Consider the following 23522-nt stretch of genomic DNA (forward strand, 5'->3'; position numbering starts at 1 on the left):
TTTATCTTGTGTGTCTGCCTATGTAACGTCAAAACAAGTTTATATTCCACTTTGAATAAGGACAGTTGGTTGATTCTAGAGTTGGTGTCTTTTGGTGATGGTGGTCCGGTGGTAGTGTGACAGTAGAGTTGGTGTCTTTTGGTGCTGGTGGTCCGGTGGTAGTATGACAGTAGAGTTGGTGTCTTTTGGTGCTGGTGGTCAGGTGGTAGTATGACGGTAGAGTTTGTGTCTTTTGGTGCTGGTGGTTCGGTGGTAGTATGACAGTAGATTTGGTGTCTTTTGGTGCTGGTGGTCTGGTGGTAGTATGATGGTAGAGTTGGTGTCTTTTGGTGCTGGTGGTCTGGTGGTAGTGTGACAGTAGAGTTGGTGTCTTTTGGTGATGGTGGTCTGGTGGTAGTGTAGTATGACAGTAGATTTGGTGATGGTGGTCAATTGGGAGTATGACAGTAGAGTTGGTGTCTTTTGGTGCTGGTGGTTCGTTGGTAGTGTGACAGTAGAGTTGGTGTCTTTTGTAGGTATGTCCCGATCCAGCTTTTTGAACTTCCGATCCGATACCGATATTTATTTGCACTTCCGATCCGATACCGATACCGGCCTATCCGAGCATGTATTAAAGTTTAAAGTTATTTAGCCAACTTACTTTGTTGTCAAACTCATGTTGAAAAGCGTTTTACTCTTGATAACAAGTAGCCAGCTGAATTAGGTGTGTTTGAATAATACACAATGGTTGGTAAGGAGAAACTGACCTGTTTATTTAGCAATTAATAAACTCAAAATAGACAAAATATTAAATAACAAACAGAAATAGCATCAGTAAACCAAGGATTAAAAAGCCACAAGTGCAAATAATATTGTAAATTATATATATATAAAAAAAACACACAACCTGAGTGGAAAATAGTCTATTATTAACATTAACATTAACATCCATCAGTGCTCTTGAACAAGTGTAAACCAAAGCTAAAAAAAAAATCCGTGCACATATCGTAAACTAATTAAAAGCAAAATGCCTTCTACTCCACACTTTGCTGCTCCATCCCCATCTATACACTCCCTTCAATTCAAACGTTTCTGCCAGTTAGTTGTGTAGGACCTTTATTTTTGTCTTCGGTTTTCATTAGAAACTCGTCATGTTGTTTATGGTGGTATTTCGCTAAATGCTTGATTAGATTGGTGGTATTAAAAGTTCTTACTGCTTTACCACAACGCTTGACTTTACTGTGGCATATGTTGCACTCTACCTCTTCGTCTTTGTCATCCTACAACTGACCGACAACTTCAAATTTACACGGCGGTCCGAGATGCCACGGAGCTAAATTGGGGCAGAAACTATGCTCTGAAGGTGTGCTGGAAAATGCGGACCGGATTTTACTCTCACTAGCAAAAACTGGAATGGATTATCTAAATGGGTGCGCTGGAAAACCCGGATCGGACTAAAAAAAACTGGATCGGGAGTCTGGATCGGCATTTTCTCGTGTCTGCCGATCCGATACCGATACGCATTTTTTGCTAATATCGGCGGCCGATCCGATCCAAATATCGGATCGGGACAACCCTAGTCTTTTGGTGCCGGTGGTTCGTTGGTAGTGTCACAGTAGAGTTGGTGTCTTTTGGTGATGGTGGTCTGGTGGTAGTATGACAGTAGATTTGGTGACTTTTGGTGATGGTGGTCAATTGGGAGTATGACAGTAGAGTTGGTGTCTTTTGGTGCTGGTGGTCCGGTGGTAGTATGACTGTAGAGTTGGTGTCTTTTGGTGATGGTGGTCTGGTGGTAGTATGACAGTAGAGTTGGTGTCTTTTGGTGATGGTGGTCTGGTGGTAGTGTGACAGTAGAGTTGGTGTCTTTTGGTGCCCGTGGTTTGTTGGTAGTGTGACAGTAGAGTTGGTGTCTTTTGGTGATGGTGGTCAATTGGCAGTATGACAGTAGAGTTGGTGTCTTTTGGTGCTGGTGGTCTGGTGGTAGTGTGACAGTAGAGTTGGTGTCTTTTGGTGCCGGTGGTTCGTTGGTAGTGTGACTTTAGAGTTCAGGGCCTGAATTTCAGTGCGGGATTGCGGGAATTGCGCACTATTTCTTCGATTCCCGCAATTTTATCCATAATAATGCGGGAAACTCCCGCACACAATTACAGCGAAAACGTTCAGCAAAACAATAGCTCGGTTTGTATTGTGAGACGGACAGATAGTCGGACAGACCGACGTCCGTACTGGACGCTGCACTCGGCGCTCTCACTCTTCCTAGCACCGCAGCGGCGGCGACGTTGATCAAACTAATCCTCAGGATTCACACACAGGTGACGGTAGTAAACTAAAGCAGCAGTCCAAAGATATGTTTCAGTCCAACTGGTCAAGAATATATCCTTGGCTCGAACTTAATAGCGGTGAAATGAGCTGCTCGATTTGTAAAATGTACGGTGCTGTGCCTTTTACCAGCCGATGCTACAAAACATCGACTTTTAAGTCGCCACTTGGCTAGTGTCTCTCATACAGCAGCACTGAAAGAAAGCGCGAGGCTGATCTGAAAGAGGTGGTCAATAATGGAGGAGAAGGGCAGAAAAACAGATTACTAGGGTTGCCAACTTTATCACTGAGTGAGATTTGATTTTAGGAGGGAGGGAGGGAGGGGGGTAAAATATTGGCCGGGGGCGGGGTGTGCGTGTGTAAATTGTTGGGGGGGGGGGGGTGTAAAATGGACACATTTAAGTATTATATCAGAGCGATATAAGCGAACTAGTAACTCATTGAATCATAGATGTAGATCAGAGGTAAATAAACTAGATTTTTTCAGCGTGAGAAATCGGATGTATGGCGTTTGTGCGTGTGAAGACGGTCAAATGCGTGTCTCACGCTCATTGCGTGAGAGTTGGCCACCCTGGATTACTGCAATGCATAAAATTCTGCCTGATGCCCAGTCAGCTGATTGTGATGTGATGACACATTTCAGCACACAAAACAGATGTAAAATTAAGTTATAACAAGCCTAACCAATGTATGCTAATTTCAGCTTGGCCCTCCAAGAGAGCAGTTGGAATGTTTTTTTTTTTTTTTTTTTTTGAAAAGAAAGACCAAGGAGAGGACAGATCAGGGTAGAGAAGAACCAAGAGACAAGTTACAATGTATATATATTAAATACATATATGTGTGTGTGTGTGTGTGTGTGTGTGTGTGTGTGTGTGTGTGTGTGTGTGTGTGTGTGTGTGTATATATATATATATATATATATATATATTTAGGTTCACCAGAAGTACCCCCCCCCCCCCCAAAATGTAGAAATCCCCCTTATGTGACACATTTAAGGGGGGAATTCCCACTCATTTTGAAAAATGAATTTCAGGCCCTGGAGTTGGTGTCTTTTGGTGCTGGTGGTCCGGTGGTAATATGACAGTAGAGTTGGTATCTTTTGGTGCCGGTGGTTCGTTGGTAGTGTGACAGTAGAGTTGGTGTCTTTTGGTGCCCGTGGTTCGTTGGTAGTATGACAGTAGAGTTGGTGTCTTTTGGTGCTGGTGGTTCGTTGGTAGTGTGACAGTAGAGTTGGTGTCTTTTGGTGCTGGTGGTTCGTTTGTAGTGTGACAGTAGAGTTGGTGTCTTTTGGTGTTGGTGGTTCGTTGGTAGTGTGACAGTAGAGTTGGTGTCTTTTGGTGCTGGTGGTTCGTTGGTAGTGTGACAGTAGAGTTGGTGTCTTTTGGTGCTGGTGGTCCGGTGGTAGTATGACAGTAGAGTTGGTGTCTTTTGGTGATGGTGGTCTGGTGGTAGTATGACAGTAGAGTTGGTATCTTTTGGTGCCGGTGGTTCGTTGGTAGTGTGACAGTAGAGTTGGTGTCTTTTGGTGCTGGTGGTTCGTTGGTAGTGTGACAGTAGAGTTGGTGTCTTTTGGTGATGTTGGTCTGGTGGTAGTATGACAGTAGAATTGGTATCTTTTGGTGCCGGTGGTTCGTTGGTAGTGTGACAGTAGAGTTGGTGTCTTTTGGTGATGGTGGTCTGGTGGTAGTGTGACAGTAGAGTTGGTGTCTTTTGGTGCCCGTGGTTCGTTGGTAGTGTGACAGTAGAGTTGGTGTCTTTTGGTGCTGGTGGTTCGTTGGTAGTGTGACAGTAGAATTGGTGTCTTTTGGTGCCGGTGGTTCGTTGGTAGTGTGACAGTAGAGTTGGTGTCTTTTGGTGCTGGTGGTTCGTTGGTAGTGTGACAGTAGAGTTGGTGTCTTTTGGTGATGGTGGTCTGGTGGTAGTGTGACAGTAGAGTTGGTGTCTTTTTGTGATGGTGGTAGTGTGACAGTAGACTGGTGTGTCTTCTGCAGTGTCTGAGTCCACACCACAGGCAGTCGCTCAGCATCTTCGGTGGATCATGCAGAAAGACCTGCTTGGCCAGGACGTGTTTCTCATTGGCCCTCCGGGGCCACTGCGGCGCTCTGTTGTCATGCAGTATCTGGTAATCTCCGACACCACTGACTGCTAACATGGGTCATTTTTTTTTCTTTCCTTTTCAATGAGTTGATTACATTTAATTATTTTCAGATGTTGATTCTGTGCTGATCTTTAATTATAGGAGCTGACCAAGCGTGAGGTGGAGTATGTGGCCCTATCCAGAGACACGACTGAGACCGACCTCAAGCAGCGCAGAGAGATACGCTCTGGCTCTGCCTTCTATATAGACCAGGCAAGTGGGAGAAATGCCATCGTTGTTCCTATGGGCCCAAGGTCTGAGCACTTAGGCTTATTGTGCAGGATGCAACATAAAGCAAGCATCTTACTCGCAAACTGTTCTATCCTGATGGGTGCAGATTTGGCATATATCGTATTTTGAAACGTATTTTTGAAATATCAAACATTTCACACTCCATGTACCTCCCAGAGAGTAGACACCAGGCCAACATGGGGCCACCTGGACTGTCTTACATGCTTGTTATAGGACTTGGTGCCTTGACACCTGCATATTAACCAGGTTCCATTTGCTTAGGAATGTTAGCACTGTTTTTTGTTATATTTTACTGTTACAAAACTCTTCTGTTCTCATGATTTCTTAGAAACATATTCCCCTTTACCAAAGACATATAGAGAAGGATTTGTTAAGGATCTGGTGAATCAGTTTATTTGTTGAAAAATACTTTTAAATTAAATGATTTATTAATCAATCAATTAACTACTTATTAATAAATGATTATTTGGTATTTTTCAAGTTGATAAAAGTTTTTGGTTCTTCTGTGTCATTGTGTAGCTCTAGTGCTCTAAGTGTGGTTTGCCTTTTAGTTTAGCAGATGTACACAGTCTTATATTTCTGAGATTGACATGGGGAATGAGCTCATAGTTAATATCCTCACTAACTACATGATTGGTTTTAAGTAGACCACCTGAGACCAGCTGAGTTAAAGGATATGAATAATTGGTTGCCCTATCAGCTAATATCTTAATTAAGAACAAACACAAAGCATGACTAGTTTGTGATGTGGCTTTAACTGCCTAACTTGATAGCTTTCTGGGCATAATACATGAATAGCGTGCATGCATTGCACCATGAATAGCATGGCTTGATGTCCTTGTGTCATGGGAACCCCTCATCTCACACACATACCTGTACAATGCAACATGCAACACAACATGACAGGGGATGGAAGAGGGAGGCTGTGTTTTATTGGCGATGTGGTATGTGTGGATCTGTGAGAGAGAACAGGAGAGAGAGTGGGTGGAGTGTTAACTAGAGCGTCTTGCTGCTCTCAGGGGTCCTGTGCTCTTTTTCAGACCCACATACTGAGCTGTGTATAAAAATGGCTTTTAGCAGACGACTTGTCTATAAACAGAACATTTTTGACACTGATGGTCTTTAAAAAAATGTTTCTTTGAATGACAAGTTAAAGCTTTGTCTGGTTTCTCCTAAAATAGCTCAGTTTCCAGGAAAGTGTTGTGCAGAATCAGTGAATCCTTCGAGCTGACCTGAGTTGTAATGTTGAGCAGAACAAAAAAGTCATTTGACATTGAACAGACACATCAAAACCAACAGCAAGGTGTTTTGTTGTAGTGCTGACCTCTAAGTCTCTAAGTCTACCTCTGCCTTTACTGGAGTTTATCCTGCACTGTCCAAGATTCCCAAGGAAAACTGTATTGGATCCTGATGCCAAGGAAATGGCAGTGTGAATATGTGCAGTGCAGGGGCAGAACCCCAGGGCTGGGGAGGGTTGGGGAGGGAGACTGGGTGCAGGAACTATGAAACGCTGCTGCGGATGAGATCAATCAGATCCACCTCAGCCTGTTGACCTCTGCCAAAGCTGCTGTGCAGAAGAGACTCCACACAGTCATGCACAGTCATGCATCGCTTCAATATGTTTGAGGCAGAATTTGCCTGCAATGATCAGACCTGCTGTGTCGTTGACAAACGCAGCACAGAGCTGTTGAGGCTTTACCTCAACCTCTTTACCTCAACATCCCCGTCCTGTATCACAGCACCTCAACCTCTCTGTCCTGTATCACAGCTAGTCATGTTTCTAGTCATTATGGGATTATAGCGTTTATGACAGAAATGGATCCAACTTTAAATCTGGAGCATCTGGTGCACTTTTATAGTCTCTATTTTCACACAATCAGGCTTATATTTACTTGGTAGTCTAATTATATGCCGACTTGCTTTGTGGTCAGTGAAGTAGCCTAGAATTTCCTGCCTTTGATGTCAGCGCTGTTTGGTTCTTGTGTACACAAATGTTAGTATGGATACATCATCATGAGATATCTAAATATTCTGCCTGCATTTAGTCAGTTACAGAATTAAAGATTGTCTGATCTAGCATACAACCAGGCTTTGGTGCTAACAGGAGCTTGACTGAAGTGGATTATTTTAGGACACAGGTGTTTAGTGCACTGAATTAAACAAGCAATGCTTTATTTAGCCCACACTTATTTCATGGAGGTGCTTGGTGTCTTAATTGTAGCAGTCACCCTATAAACCGTCCACAAGAATCTCCGCTTTTAACTCACTTGTTAATGAGCTCTGTCTGGCTAGCATGACACCAAACCAAGACTCTTATGTGTCACAGTCTGAGGGACAGCAAAGCTTAAAGTGTCTACAGGACATTATATGTAAAGACAAGTTTGTCCCGTGTGTCTTACATGTCCCGTGTGTGCAGTGTGCGGTGCGGGCAGCGACACAGGGTCGCGTCCTGGTCCTGGAGGGGCTCGAGAAGGCCGAGCGCAACGTCCTGCCCATCCTGAACAACCTGCTGGAGAACCGCGAGATGCAGCTGGAGGACGGGCGCTTCCTGGTGTCTGCCCCGCGCTACGACAGGCTGCTGCAGGTCCCGCACATACCCCACACGTGTCCCGCACACACCCAACGCATGTCCCGCACACGCCCCACGTATGTCCCGCACAAATCCCACACATGTCCCGCACACGCCCCGCGTGTGTCCAGCACACGCCCCACGCGTGTCCCGCACATGCCCCACACGTGTCCCGCACACACCCTACATGCCACCGCGGGCTCACCTGGGTCTCACTGCCGACTCACTTGTAGGAGCACACCAAAGAGGAGCTGGATGAGTGGAAGATTGTCCGTGTGAGTGAGGACTTTCGCGTCATTGCCCTGGGACTGCCTGTCCCGCGATATAAAGGCAACCCTTTGGACCCGCCATTGCGCTCACGTTTTCAGGCTAGAGACATTTACCACCTGCCCTTCAAGGTATGCAGTGACACTTATGATTCATTACGGCTTGTAGTGTTGCACTAATGAGATCAGCATTTCTCACTTCCCTTATTTATTTTTTATCAGGACCAGCTTGAAGTTCTATACAGAGCTGGACCAAACATGGCAGCTGAAAGGTGTTGCAGAATTTCAAACAGGATGTGATTTTTGGTCAGCCTGACAGTGTAAACAAAAGATCTGAATGGTTTTCTGCTTTTCTTTCCTCTCAGAGTTTCTCAGCTCTTGTCGTGTGCTACAACTCTCTGCTCCCAAGAATCTGCTAACTTGGGTCTTCCTGACTTCCCTATGGACAACCTACCTGCTGTTGTCAGGGTGCTGGTACGTCAGACATGTGAAAACTACCATTCCAATACAAATGAAGAAATGAAGACACGTATTGAGATGAAGCCCATAATACAGCGTCATGCTGTCTGGCTTGCAGGATCATTTCCCCATGTTGTCAGCTCAGCAGCTCATCCAGAGACTCTACCCCTATGACACAATGCTGGGCAAAGAGGGCCGTACTGCTGTGGAGGGCGTGCTCAGTGTAAGAGTCTGTCTCTCTCTCTATCTCTTGCTCTCTCATCATCTTGATTCTGTTTATATTCGCCATGGAAACACTAACATTACACAGCGACACGGTACCAGATAAACCAGGTCAGACTCCCGAGCTGTGCGACTGTTTCAAGGTTTTGTCTTGGTGTCAGAAGATCACTAGTTCAAACCCTGACACTGTCTCAGCTTCCATGGCCAGGAGTCCCAGAGAGCGTAATTGTACCACTCTCTGGGTGAGGAGGAGACCAGCTCTCTCTCTCTCTCTCTCTCTCTCTCTCTCTCTCTCTCTCTCTCTCTCTCTCTCTCTCTCTCTCTCTCTCTCTCTCTCTCTCTCTCTCTCTCTCTCTCTCTCTCTCTCTATCTCTCTGGGTGAGGAGGAGACCAACTCTTTCACATTTTGTGTCAAAGCAGTACTGGCTGATACTCCCAGACTTCTGCACTCTCTCTACTTCTCCCCTTTTGCAGCGCTTTGAGCTCCTAGATGTGAAGAGGCAGGCGTCTCCGTGGGCTGTGGTGTGTGTGCGGCAGGGGGAGGGAGTGATCCCGGGACAGGCAGCAGTCACCCTCAGCATTGCTGACACAACCATCACCCTCCAGGTCAGGAGGCCGCCTAATTCTTGTCTGTGCTTTTCAGTACATGCTACATAATTAGAGAGTACAGGAAAGGCACTCGGATGTGATCCTCGACTCTGTTATTGCCCCCTTACGTCAAGAATGCACTTTGAAGATGATGACTCCTTTGAGTGTACTAAGTAAGGTATTAATAGCATTGAAACTCATGGAAAGAACTACACACATCAATTAAATGGATCCTTTGTCTGTCCTAAAGCCAGATAGACAGGAGATGGTGGTGTTCAAGGCTGTGTTTTGTTTCCCTAATGGAAACACTGATTCCCCACTGCAGGTTCCAGCAGGACCACGACCAGTTCGTCCACCCAACACAAGTCCTGCCTTTGTCAGCACGCCGGCCCATGCCCGCCTGCTAGCCGAGATGATGCAGTCACATTTGGTCAAAGACATGTGCCTTATTGGACCCAAGGTGCGCATGCACAAAGTTGAACTAGAGGGAACTGGTAGGTTCAGGTGTAAGAACAATAGAGGACCGTTTCGTAACGGCCTGTTAAGGTAACGAGGACTGACCCTCGTCCTCTGAATGCAGCTCAGAGCACGCTCTTGTCACATGGGTTCGAAACATGTATCTGTGATAGAAACAGGCCTGTGTGTTTTGTGTGTCTCTCCAGGGTTGTGGCAAATCTGTGATTGCCAAAGAGTTTGCTGAGATTCTGGGGTACAGCCTCGAACCCATCATGCTTTATCAGGTCTGTGAAGAATACTTTACTAATATTCAGAAGACTTGTGTTACTGTGGGATATTTCACATGGTTCTGGGGGGATGAGACACCTCTACACAAAGAGAGATGGCAAGACAATAAATCTTAGATGTCTGCTAGAAAATGTCCGCTTTCCTTTCAGTCTCTATTATGTATATCCTGTAATCCTCAGTGCTTTATGATGGATATTTGTGTTGTTGACACACAGGCCCAGAAGCAGACAGTGCTGTTTACAGAGGCATTTTTGTGTATGCTAGGGAATCCAACACTCTGGCTCACCCTGAGCCTCAGTATGGTTCTGCCAGAGGTTATACACGCTGAGGTCATCTAGTGCTCACCAATCAAGCATGAGGAGGGACACAGGCCCCCTTCGATTGGTTGATTTGATTTTTTTTGTAAAAAGCACAGATTCACACAGAGTGGGTTCAGGAAAAAATGGGTATTTTGAGAAATGGAAACAACTTTAAACAACTATCTCCATGGGAACAGGGCTCGTTTTCTTTTTTAGTCTCAGTGTCTTCCAGTAGTGACGATTACACTCTTCCGCAGTCAAAGCTAAGAGCTCCCTATGCTGCATAAAACACTGTTCATCTCCTGCAAAAGTAACACAGATTGTAAATTTTTACAAAAGTTGTTTTTTTGGAGATTGGGTTCGGATTTCTATTCCTCACACCTAGTTTGAAAGGCTGTTTGGGATAAGGACCCACAGACTTGTTTTAATAATTATATTGCTACAGTCGTCTCTAAAAGATGTAATTCTGAGAAAGTTGTGAAGCCTGCTCAGTTATTTTACACCCCTACCATCACGCACACAAACACACACTCCCAAAGCCTCTATGTGAAGGAGCCCTGAGCATGTGACAATTATTGTGGTATTTTCATATTTTCAAACCCTTCAGACAACAAGAACCCCTTCAGTTGTAGTACAAACACTACTGCAGGCAGTGATGTTCTGCCATCCGTTTGTGTGTGTGTGCGTGTGTGTGTGTGTGTGTGTGTGTGTGTGTGTGTGTGTGTGTGTGTGTGTGTGTGTGTGTGTGTATAGGTGTGTGTGTGTGTGTGTGTGTCTATGTAAGCTTTGGAATGCTGGGAATGTGTGGGCTCAGTGTGAAGCAGACGGGAAGAGGAAGCGTCCTGTGCATCATGCTGTGTCTAATTTTAGCTGCTGCAGTCAGGGGTCGCGCTGTCTGGGGAAAAATGGAATTTTGTCGTATAATTCATTACATCGGGCTGCTGAATATAACTTCCACAGAGCCTGGGTCATCCCTAATGACATCTAGTGTTTTCTAAGTGACACTGTTCTGGAAAAAGGGTGCATTATAAAAGTGAAATGCACCCTCGTAGTCAGGTGCTCTTACTGACCTCCTGTGGCCTTGTTCAAACTTTTCCCTGTGAGCTTTTCTTGGTAGTTGCACTGTGAGATAGAAGCAAGTTACGTAACAGTGTGCTTTATTATCCCACAGTTATGGCGTTTCCCCTCAGTCCTGCAGTAGTTTGGTCCTATTTTTAACTCCTAACAAATGGCTCCTTTGAAACTAAGAGGAATCAGTCTCACGTTGCACACAGCCTTCCCTCGCACTAGCCATCTGTGGATTTAGTGTGTCAGGCAGTAAGAGTGTCTGTGTGGATGTGTGCATGTTGTAGGACATGACAGCACGAGACCTGCTCCAGCAAAGGTACACTCTCCCTAACGGAGACACGGCGTGGAGGGCGTCCCCGCTTGTAGGTGCGGCGCAGGAGGGCAAGCTGGTGGTGCTGGACGGAATCCACCGGGTCAACCTGGGAACCCTCGCCGTGCTGTCCAGGTGAGAACCCCGCCCTCACCCCCACAGGTGGGGTTGGGCGGAGCTGAGCTACAGCGTGTGCTCTCCACACAGGCTGCTTCACGAGCGCGAGCTGGCCCTGTACGATGGCACTCGGCTGATGAGGTGGGACCGATACCAGGCCATCAAAGAGCAGCTCCAGCTGACTGAGGAGCAGCTGCAGGACAGGTAGTGTGCTGGCCCGACCTGTTTCTGCACATCACACCATGGGCTCTCCAGTTTGGAGGAAAAACGAGTTATGTCATTAACAAGGGTTGTTTAAAAAACCCATTTGTGTCACATTCATTGACACTAAATAAATTAGGGCAGTCATGGTCTGGTGGTTAGGGAACTGGTCTTGTGACAGGAGGGTCGTGGGTTTGATTCCCAGGTCTGAGGCCATGACTGAGGTGCCCTTGAGCAAGGCACCTAACCCCAACTGCTCCCCGGGCGCCGGACTAGGGCTGCCCACCACTCTGGGCATGTGTGCACCACAGCCCCCTAGTAATCACTAGTGTGTGTGTGTTAACTGCACAGATGGGTAAATGCGGAGGACAAATTTTGATTGAGGTGAAAATCACAATTGACAAATATGGCACATTTAATTAAAAAATATCTGCCATTGCTCAGGTATCTGATTTTTGACACTATCCACTTTTTTCTTTATTTAATTTTTTTTGCCATAAAAAGGACATTGAATTTAAATAGAAGCATAAATAGGACACAGATAAATTGAAAGTCCCTACAAGTGCTTCCACATGTAAGAACACATAGGAATTCCTGCCTTTCAGAAGAAATAGTTTAATACAGTCATTTCTCATGGGGACAGTCACAGACAATACTGTAATGTTGCTCCCAGTGGAAATGTCACCTTGTGTGAGCAGTTGCGATTACGTCAGTGTTGTGTGAGCAGTAGAGGAAGTGTGTGTAGGTGTGTCCGGCAGTATTTGGGCAGAACTTGTTAGCTGGCACATAGATTATGTAAGTGGTTCCAAAATATAATACATATGAGCCACAGAGCTCAGATATAGCCTCCATTTACTTAAAACCCTAAAATTAAAATAGAAGCTAATTTGTCGTCACTGTCTTCTCATGCATATACTCCATGATGAAGAGGCTCTGTCTTGCACCAGCAAGTGTTTAGCCATCCTAACAGTCACACACTCTCATGACTGGACCCTGGAAGTAAGGATTTGGTGTCTATGTCTGGGTGAAACAGTGAGATGCATTTCAGCCCATGGCAATGGAGGCTTTCATCTGCCACCACAATAACAGGAAACAAAAAAGCTAGGCTTTTTTGTTTTATGCTGAGTGTTCGGTTTATGGCATCGTTCTTAAAGTCAACTGTTCATTATTGGCCTGTTCTCACTCATCTTCAGCTGCGTAATTTCAAAATTGCTCAGAGACGTTATGGCATAGCATTCTGTTTCTGTAGAGCATCGGCCTTTCACATTAAGTTTAATTAGCAGTTGGGGAAGGGCTTCAGTTTAAATATTTTAATAGCTGCACTTTGGTCCTTATTTGATTATCTAAGGCACGGCGATGGTGCTACAGTCTGTCACCTCACTGCTAACAATCTCTGTCCTACAATACGGTTCTACCACTAACAAAGCAGGTCTGGACAGACTGATCATGTTGCTAGATGGTCCAGTGCTGGATAAATCCTGCTGGTCCAGTGCTGGGTAAGTCCTGCTGGTCCAGTGCTGGGTAAATCCTGCTGATGCAATGTTGGGTAAGTCCTGTTGGCCCAGTGTACGTCCTGCTGATGTCCCTAGAAAGAGCAGCAAGGATGTTTGCAGTGGTTCGTCTGAGGCTGAAATAAAGCCTCTTTCTCTTCCTGTTCTAGACATGCATTTCATGTGGTTCCAGCAGTGCTCAATTAACGCACAATGATACACACACACACACTGGTGCACATACACCCACGTACTAACACACTTCTCACCTTACATTTCTGTTAATGAATGAACCCTCCATGCTGTGCTGTCTATTCGGATTAGATGTAGGGAGGAGTCTGACCTTGTGGAGTCTCTCCCACATTGAACGGACATATAGGACATCTATTTAATACAGTAATGCTTTCTAATTATCTTCTTGATTTAATTGCATTAATTCAGATTAAGTTACATCTGGTTGTCCTGTATATATCATCATCTTAATAACTAATGATGGTGTTGCTGCTGCACCTGTTTGCCACAGACGGGGATGTGCGCCCCAATGATCAGTGTGTAGGAAGCATGAACAGGGATGTGGGCTGGTATGGTGTTGCCAGGCAACAGGAGGTGGGATAGTATAATAGTCTTTACCCCCCAACCCCCCTTCGGTCCATTTTCAGTAGGTGTTTCTATGTATTACATGCAAGCTTCTATTTTGTTTATAAATAGCTGCAGCTGTCCACTGCCATTAGGAGGAGCTATAAGCAGGAGCAGCACTATGTCATCCACATACTTGTTGTGGCAGAGATGGCTGTCGGATGGAGCCGATTCCATCTGACAGACCAGTGGAGTGGCCACACTGCCCTGGCATGGCCAGTCAGGTGCTGGATGTGGCACTCATGTGATGTAATCAAAGCAGCTTGACAATTAGTGTGGCCATATATCAGATCATAGGACACCTGCACATCTGTTCTGTTGCTCTGTCTGCATTGGAGACCAGTTGGTAACAAAGCTTCATTCTGTCTCTCACGGCTTTGGCTTGGCATCATTTGCCACTTGTCTTGCTAGCTTTGAAGGTAGCCATGTCCTCATGAGTGCTGTGTTCCCCCCCCAGGTGCATCTTCCCTGTCCATCCAGCCTTCCGCGTCATTGCGCTGGCTGAGCCACCACTGGTGGGCAGCAGCTCGCAGCAGTGGCTGGGCCCCGAGGTCCTCACCATGTTCCTTTTCCACACCGTCAGAACCCTGGCCAAGGAAGAAGAGGCCACCATCATCCACCGTATGGTCAGAGCTGAGTCACCTTTACCAACAGACTTGTTTTTACTGGTTTTAAATGCAGAGCAGTATTCCAAATGTGGTGTACATTTTTAGCCATTATTAACCTATTATTAAGGACCTAGCTTTTTTATTTGTATGTTTGTGTGTGTGTGTGTGTGTGTACACTCTACTGTGCTTCGCAACCGTAGCTGTCTAGTGTAATAAGTGGTGTAATAAGCACTGTATGTAGGCTACGTAGAAGACTATGGATGGTTGGGTTGACAGGAGAGTAAGGGCTTAACAGTGGCTGTGTTCGAAATAGTCTACTACATACTACTGGCATACTGATCGAGCCCCAAATCAGTATGTCGTATGCAGTATGTGACCAAAATGAAAATTTCCAGTGCGCGAAACATACCCGGATGACTTACTACTTCCGCAAAATATTCCAGTACGCGAACAGAGCTATCTTCGTGGTGTACTGCATCCCATCATGCAACGCTACGTTCACGTGACCCCGTAGTGTGCTTTGCTTTTGTCGCATACTGGAAACTGTACTGCATACTACTACGAGGACCAGTATGCAGTATCCAGTATATACCGAGTCCAGTATGCAGTATCCAGTATGTAGTAATCTATTTCGAACACAGCCATTGTCTTGGTGCCGTGTTCATGACTGCACACACACAGTCATACAGGACTGAACTGTATAGAGCAGGGGTCTCCAACCTTTTTGAAACTGGGAGCTACTTCTTGGATACCAATTATTGCGGAGGGCTACCAGATTAGTACGCATCAATCGAACGAAAAGTTGTTGAGCGGGGGGGGGGGGTGTCAATTGCTAAGCGGTAAGACCGCTAGCAACCGCGTACAATCTATAATAGTAGCAAAAACATGACGTGGCGACTCATGACGTGGGTGACCCCTGGTTTATTCAATATTGACGGCAGCCTAACTTTTTGATTGACAGCTAATTGAGCAATAGAACACGAGAGGGAGTGTGTTATCGCGAATATATGTACATGCCATTACTTGACAACGCGTCCGCGGAGTGATACAAAGAATGAGAATACCGTGCTGTTATCACACATATCTGCAGGGTTAGAACACTTCTCAACCAGTCGGATTGTGAACTAACTGTTGTATAATTTGCGAATAATCATTTAGTGTTAGAAGGGGAGGGGCTGTGAATTTTGATTGGACATAAATTTAAGTAGATTTCTCGATGGGACCAATTAGGTTTACAAATTTATATGTACTTCATTGGCCCTTTGGTGAGCTACTCGGCAAGGGGTGGCGAGCTACTGGTAGCTCGCGAGCGACGTGTTGGAGACCCCTGGTATAGAGTCTACTCAACCTGCTGTTGTTTCCAACAGACTCCCTACGTTCCCAGAAAAGCAATGGAGCAGTTGCTACAGCTTACTCATAACCTGAGACAAACCAAAGACCCCACAGTGAGATACCCCACATACAGCTCCCATTTACAAACACCACACCATCTGATATACACACATCTTCCTCTGATATCAACATTCAAATGCTACTGTCTTCTATTACAGCTGGGCTTCAGGCCACTGTAATGTTAGGAATTAATAGGAGCAGCACTGGACAAACTATTTGTAATCTGACTCAGTCATGTAAAAATATATTTTGAAAGAGTTTGATATAAAAGGCTTGCTATTACAATGTACAGTACATTGAACAGATGTTCTTTGTTGTCTGTGTGTGCCTTTGACCCAGGCCCAGTCTCTTGCGTCATCACTGTCCACCAGGCAGCTGTTGAGAATCTGTCGTCGTCTGTCTGAGTACCCTGAGGAATGCATTACCCATGCTGTGAATAAAGCCTGTTTGTCCAGGTAGCCTAACCCTAACCCCTAACCCCTAACCCTCATCCTAACCCTAACCCTAACCCTCACCCATACACTGGAGATATTCAAGTCACAAATCTTTATGCCAGAGTCCAAGTCAATACGAGGAACAGCTTATTTACAGGAGATGGAAAATAACTATTTTATATATTAGCTGTATTGACTGCTCGCGTAAACTAAACAAAGTGATCTTGGTGTTTCAGATGCCTTATGAGGTTTGATGTGGTTGTTCCTGTCTTTAGTTTGTTGTTTCCTACATTCTTTACACATTGCCGTCCTTCAAAGTCATTAGGGATGAGTTTCAAATCTGAAGTCTTTTCTTCTCTGCCCCACACACACACACACACACACACACACACACACACACACACACACACACACACACACACACACACACACACAGTACTATGAAAAAGTGTTTGCCCTATGTCTGAATTCGTATTAAAATGGATCCTGAGGGAACATGGATTACAAAAATGTGATAGAAATGTGAAAGAATTTATGTATTTATTAAGAAAAGATATTCAACAGGAAATCTCACTTGGTACACCTATAACTACAACCAAACACTTCCACTAGTGTCTCACAGTGCTCAGTGACATTTGTATGCCTCTGAGGTCACCATGCCTGTTTTGGATCATTGTCACTGTTGCATGATCCAATTCATGCTTCATGCTTCAGCTTCTGCTCACAGCCAGATGACCTGATATGAATAATTCACTTACAAGGCAAAATTCATAGTGTTCTCAGTAATAGCGTCCAGGCCCTGATGAAGTGAGGTAACCTTAAACCACTAGCACCATACTTTACAGCTGCTATGAGGTTATAATTTATTGTCAGATAAAACAGGGCCCATGTTGACCAGAAAAAAAACTTTAAATTTGTCTGAGTATCACAGTGTTCCAGAACTCAGAAGGATCACCTTAACATCCATCCATCCATGCATCCATTAATATCAGCTTATCCAGATCCAGGTCACAGGGGCAATAGCCTAAGCAAGAATGCCCTGGGTTTTTTTGTAGGTAAGTCAGTAGGTAGGTAGATACTTTATTGATTCCAAAGGAAATTTGTAATGGGCCTTTCCAGGGTCTCCTCCCTGTTGGACATTCCCGGGAAGTCCTCACCAAAGAGGTGACCTGGGGGAATCCGTACCAGATGCCCAAACCAACTCAACTGGCTCTTCTTTACATGGAGAATCCCAGAGGGACACGGTCAAATGCTTTTTCCAAATCCACAAAACATGTGGACTGGTTGAGCAAAACTCCCATGGACCTCTGCATAGTCCTTGCCGGGGTGGCTGAGGAGTTTCATCCCCCGATAGTTGGAGCACACCCTCTCATCCCCTTTCTTAAAAAGTGATGGGCGAGCTCTTGCCAGAGTACCCCAGTTATGTTTCCTCTATGGAAGGCGTACTGGTGGGATTTATAAGATCCTCAAAGTATTCCTTCCATTGACTAATGACATCCCCAGTCCAAGTCAGCAGCTCCCCAGCCTCCCAGTATGCAGTGTTGATCGGGAACCGTTTTCCTGTCCCGTGTCACCGGACGGTTTGCCAGAATCTTCTCAGAGCCGACAAAAAGTCACTTTCCATGGTCTCGCTGAACTCCTCCCACACCCGAGTTTTTGCTTCTGAAACAGCCAAAGTCACGATAAGCTTAGCACTCAGGTACTCATCTGCTGCCTCCAGAATCCCACAAGCCAGCCAGACCTGATAGGATTCTTTCTTCAGCTTGACAACCTCCCTTACCCAGGGTGTCCACCATCGGATTCAGGGATTGCCTACCCAACAGGCATGACAACTTTACAGCCACAGCTCCAGTTTGCCGCATAGAAAATGAAGGCATGGAACATGGCCCACTTAGACTCAATGACCCTGGCGATGCGGTCAGAGCTCTGTCTGTTACACGGCAGTATTTGGACATGAATTCGCCACGAGGGTTTCTATAACTAGTGAAGCCCAAATGCTTAACCACAAAAGCTGAAGAACCAAGACCCCCGCCAAAATGACTGCTGGAAACTGAACCAATAAACCACCATGAAACAAAGCACGGGGAAAAATGGGGAGAAATCAAAAGATTACAGAATACACAGAATACAGGGGGGAAAAAGAAACAAACAAGTGGGCTTGCTGCTTATGTGTCTGGGTTTTCCCCAGTAAACTAGAGTGTTCCTTCCCTGTGCCTTCAGATTGGGGATTGGGCTCTGATTGTTGTTTGTGCACCAAACGGCAGTTCGGAGTACCCAGCCTTCTTGGAGTCCTTGGAGGAGATACTGGAAGGTGCCCCTTCTGGGGATTACATTGTTCTGTTGGGGGACTTCAATGCTCATGTGAGCAATGACAGTAGTACCTGGAAGGAACGGCCTCTCTGATCTGAACCCGAGTGGTTTTCTGTTATTGGATTTCTGTGCTTGTCAGTCTGTTCATAAAGAGCACCATGTTTGATAACAAACATTCATTCGTGCACATGGTACCAGGACACCTTTGTTATCAAACATGGTGTTCTTTATGAACAGACTGACAAGCACTGTTGTCATCCTGATATATGGCACTGCCTTCAGGATACAATGTTTGAACCATTGGATGCACATGGTCCTCCAGAATGGTTTGATAGTCCCAAACCATCACTGATCCACCCACATGCTTCAGTCTGGGTGGTACGCTTTTTTAGGGTTTCTCCACACCGTAACTCTCCTGGATGTGGGGAAAACAGTAAAGGTGGACTCATCAGAGAACAATACATGTTTCATATTGTCCACAAACCAAGATTTGCACTCCTTGCACCATTGAAACCGACGTTTGACATTGGAACGAGTGACCAAAGGTTTGGCTATAGCAGCCCGGCCATGTATTACCATGTGGAGCTCCCGACGGACAGTTTTGATGGAAACAGGAAAGTTGAGGTGCACATTTAATTCTGCCATGATTTGGGCAGCTGTGGTTTTATATTTTTTGGATACAATCCGGGTTAGCGCCCCAACATCCCTTTCAGACAGCTTCCTCTTACATCCACAGTTAATCCTGTTGGATGTGGTTTGTCTTTCTTGGTGGTATGCTGACATTACCCTGGATAACGTGGGTCTTGAAACATCACAAACACTTGCTATCTTGGTCACAGATGCGCCAGCAGGATGTGCACCAACAATTTGTCCTCTTTTGAACTCTGTTATGTCACCCATAATGTTGTGTGCATTTTGAGCAAAACTGCTCTTACTCTGCTGATTGAACCTTCACACACCCTGTGTTTACATATTTGGCAAAAAAAAAGTAAAAAAAAAATCTCAAATGTAAGTCATGGAAATCACTGGGTTATATTTGATCAACTCTTACATTTCCAAATATTAGGCCTGTGTTGAAAAAATCGATTTTCCGATTCAGAATTGATTCGCATAAGATGATCTGATAATCGATTCGTACGTCCAAAGATCGATTTTTTTAGTGAACTTTTACCCCCGCCTCGTCACTGAATTCACGCAGGCGTGCTCGGTCTAACTAACTGTAAAACAACATGGCGTCGGACAGTGCCGGTAACGACGATAGTCAAATCGGCAATCTAAAAGCAGAAGGACAGTTTATCCAGTGTCAGTGACTATTTACAGTTAGTCCATGTCACTGACAGTTTACCCAGTGTTTTTACAGTTTAAAAAAGTTAAAAATGTTCTTGTAACGTTGGGCGCAAGGCGATGGACGAGACAATCCTTTGCACTTTCCAAATCGTTACGTTTATTACATTTACCAAAGCACAGACAGCGCACATAAAATACGTTTACATATAACATGTGTGACTCGACGAAACAACGACGAGCACAGGACGCTGCGCGAACACACATTAAATAGACAAACCACATAAACCCCACGTGATGACGAGACGAGTCACAGGTGAGGATTATCACAAGACGCACCCGCACCCACGGAGATCTACAGACGCAGACGAGTAGACACAGACAACGTTAACACACGCCCAACAGGGAGGGGTCGGGGACCGTAACGTGACAGTTCTGTTATTATATTCGCACTTTAAAGAAAAATACACGTTTACATTTTATACTTTCAGTTTATTAAGTGTGAGCACTTTTAAAATAAAAATGCATTTGGTAGCAACAGCTTTTGGGTGAATTCTTAATTATTTCAATCATAATAATAATGCACTGGTTAGTGTCCCAGTAGGAGTCCACTGTTGCAGATATAGACACCTCAAAGATGTCCTCTGTTTATTGTCCAGCCGTCAGTAACTACCAACTACCAGTAACTATTTGCTGATTAATATCGATATAATACTAGTTTTAACATGTTGCTTCTGTACATAGTCAGGAAACAGCTGTAACATCTGAGACTCACAAAAACCGGAGGGCGAACATAATTGCGAAGAGAGCTTACTTTTATTCAGTACACAAAGGGTTAAACTCTCCGTAACAACGGAGAGAGACGAATAACCCACACGAACACTTGACGAACCCTTCCGGGATCGACGAGGCATGATTAACCCAATATACAACGACAAATAAAAATCACACACACCTAGAAATCACACACACGCAAAACTCACAATCAAAATATACACATGCACAACATCACAGCAATTCTAATACGAACGGACACCAATTGAACAATACACTAGACACAGGCACAAGGAATACTACGGCTACATAACTGAATCAATCTGACCAAGTGCATCAGGCAAGACAACTATCAAAAGAACACTCAACACGATTACTTAAGCAACATAAGGATCACACAGAATACTTATATTTACAACAATTACAAACAGTTACTCTTTAAACAAGAACAACAGGACAAGAGTAAACTGAAGACTTCTCAATCACATAAAACACCGCGACTCAAAACAACTCCAATACACATAAACAATTCAGAGGACATGAAAGAACACTGATTACTTCAAGGAGACAAAACATGAAAGACCAAATGACAAAACCATCTAATATAACTAGACAAGAGCCTGACTAGGATCAGGTTAATCTTAGCAGATTTTCATCAGTAACTCTTACGTGAACACAGACGTACATACATGGCCAAGACGAATAACAGACAACAATGGAGATACGCGAGAGAACTAAATAGAAGAACGACACGGAATTAAATGCAACACAGGTGAAAGTAATAACAACCCAAATTAAATGAAAGGCATGGAAAACCAAGGAAAAACAAAAGAGGCAGACCCAGGGAGGGGCTACTCACAACAGCTCAAATACATTTTTAATAACACTAAACCCCGAATTGGATCGAATCGAATCGATTAAATCGGATTTAAATCGAAATAAATCTATTCTTAATCTTCAGAATCGGAATCGGATCGATTCTTGGAATTTGAATCGATACCCAGCCCTACCAAATATATATGTGCCTTGTAGATTTTTCCCTGAACTGAATTTTACATTTATTCACTAGTTTACCATCTTAGTAACTAAATTTGTCACATGGTGTGACATGAATGTTATTGTGAATTTAATTAAAAAGGGATATAATGTAATAATGTAAGTCAATTTATCCTGATTCTTTATCATTACTATTTAAAAGTATACCATTTCTCATGTGCAAATATGTTACCTTTTGTATTACATTTACATTTACATTTAGGGCATTTAGCAGATGCTCTTATCCAGAGCAACTTACAAAGTGCTTTGCTTCTGATCACAGAATACATCCTAGGAAATAGTACAGATAGGCCAGAATTCAAGACACCATTGAGTCAGACTACTACTAAACTACAGGAGTCAATATCATTACCTAGTGCAGGCGTACTCAACTAAATTTGTCCGCGGTCCAATTTTGGCAGATACCTGTGACCTGAGGTCCGGTGCGGCGGGGGGTGGCGAACGTAAGTTGTTGAGGGGGGGGGGGGGTGCGAACGGTGGAGGCGTTTATACTTTCGCGAGCGTTACTGCAGTGTTCTCCGAAACGATAGGCGTTTTGTCCGAAACGATATGTGGTAGAAACACCCCTCAAAACAGGGGAATGAACATTTACCTGACCAATTTTAATGTTGCTATATGTTTCAGATTTGAAAAGTGCTGGAATTTAGGTTAAAGCGCTTGAAATTGTAACTACTTGGTTTCACAACAAATAGCTGTCTGACTGAATAGTTCTCTTGTATTAGGTTAACAAATACGAGCCTCTTGTAATTCCAGGACGAAACATGAGAGAACGTGAAGACGTGAAGATTGGGCGTTTTTTAAATAAACAACCATTAAATAATGTGATAAAAAGCGAATTATTTCGAGTATATGTATAAATATTTAACGTAATTATGTTTAACATGCTGGGAAATATTGAAATGGACCTTGAAAGTGACGTACAAGTGCTTTAATTCCACCTTATAAAGGTGTATGAACCCTGAAAACGTGACTTTGTTCATTGCGCTGAAGCGCGGCATGAAGTTACAAAATTCGGGAGGTGCACGACCTCTCGAACTGACAGCGCGCGAGGCACTCGCGCACACGCGGAGCCACAGCGATTACGTAATTTTTGCCGCGCGGACCCTCGCGCCGCTTGCGAAGCGTCAACCAGGCAGGCTTGTTGTTGAGCGGGGGGTGGCGAACGTAAGTTGTTGAGCGGGGGTGGCAAACGTAACACTCGTGACGGAGTGTTTTTTCAATAGCCCTGAAATAAATGCTACGGTTTTGTTTTGGTCCGTATCCAGTTAATCAGGAATGAGATTGGGTCCGGACAGGACTGCGTTCGGGTCCGGATCCGGACCGCGGTCCGCCAGTTGAGTACCCCTGACCTAGTGTTTTGCAAGTTAGGCATTTGCCAAGAAGCACAAGTAACCATAGACAGACATACAATTTAAGAACACGGCAAATGGTATCAGCTGAGTTAGTGCTCTGGTAAGAACTCAACAAGCAGGTGAGTCTTCAGTCTACGCTTGAAGATAGCAATAGACTCTGCAGTCCTAGCAGCTAATGGAAGATCGTTCCACCATCTTGGAGCCAGGACGGAGAATAGTCTGGAGCTTTGTCTTCCATGAGACTTTAAGCATGGAGTTTCAAGTCTAGCCAAGCTTGAGGTTCTAAGTGTTCTTTTTGGCTTTTGACCATGGACATCATGTAGGGAGGGGCCAGTCCATTTTTGGCTTTGTAAGCAAGCATCAAGGTTTTATATTTACTTCATCAACACTCATAAGAAGACTTTTACTCATAATCTTTCAATATACTTCAAATTAATTTGTTAGTATCTTGTTATAAAAGTACCAAAATTCGTGTAACTATTGCTGGCACTATTCCCCATCAGCCACATTGTTGAGTTAAAGCCTTAATTTTTTTTTATATTCTGAATGTCACACCAAATTACATGGTGTCACGCCATATGATGAATTATGCCACACAGCAATCTGTATGCAAAAATCTGCATTTACCAAACAACCAAACATGGTTTGACACGTGA

The 23522-nt window shown here is 44.5% G+C and overlaps 1 protein-coding gene across 4 annotated transcripts in view; it reads left to right on the plus strand.

Moving 5' to 3' along the window:
• The window catches only part of vwa8 (von Willebrand factor A domain containing 8), a 104126-nt gene that overhangs the window by 1058 nt on the left and 79546 nt on the right, over nt 1-23522 (plus strand). For all 4 annotated transcript variants that reach the window (XM_076985530.1, XM_076985531.1, XM_076985533.1 and 1 more), the window contains 15 exons: nt 4290-4420; nt 4538-4648; nt 7104-7271; nt 7490-7654; nt 7745-7794; nt 7888-7996; nt 8100-8204; nt 8678-8809; nt 9117-9251; nt 9454-9531; nt 11187-11347; nt 11420-11533; nt 14114-14282; nt 15632-15709; nt 15996-16111. In XM_076985530.1, the coding sequence (XP_076841645.1) occupies nt 4290-4420; nt 4538-4648; nt 7104-7271; nt 7490-7654; nt 7745-7794; nt 7888-7996; nt 8100-8204; nt 8678-8809; nt 9117-9251; nt 9454-9531; nt 11187-11347; nt 11420-11533; nt 14114-14282; nt 15632-15709; nt 15996-16111 (1822 nt within the window). The remainder of the gene's footprint in view (nt 1-4289; nt 4421-4537; nt 4649-7103; nt 7272-7489; nt 7655-7744; nt 7795-7887; nt 7997-8099; nt 8205-8677; nt 8810-9116; nt 9252-9453; nt 9532-11186; nt 11348-11419; nt 11534-14113; nt 14283-15631; nt 15710-15995; nt 16112-23522) is intronic.

The sequence above is a fragment of the Brachyhypopomus gauderio genome, unplaced genomic scaffold (assembly GCF_052324685.1).
Source record: "Brachyhypopomus gauderio isolate BG-103 unplaced genomic scaffold, BGAUD_0.2 sc40, whole genome shotgun sequence".
NCBI lineage: Eukaryota > Metazoa > Chordata > Actinopteri > Gymnotiformes > Hypopomidae > Brachyhypopomus > Brachyhypopomus gauderio.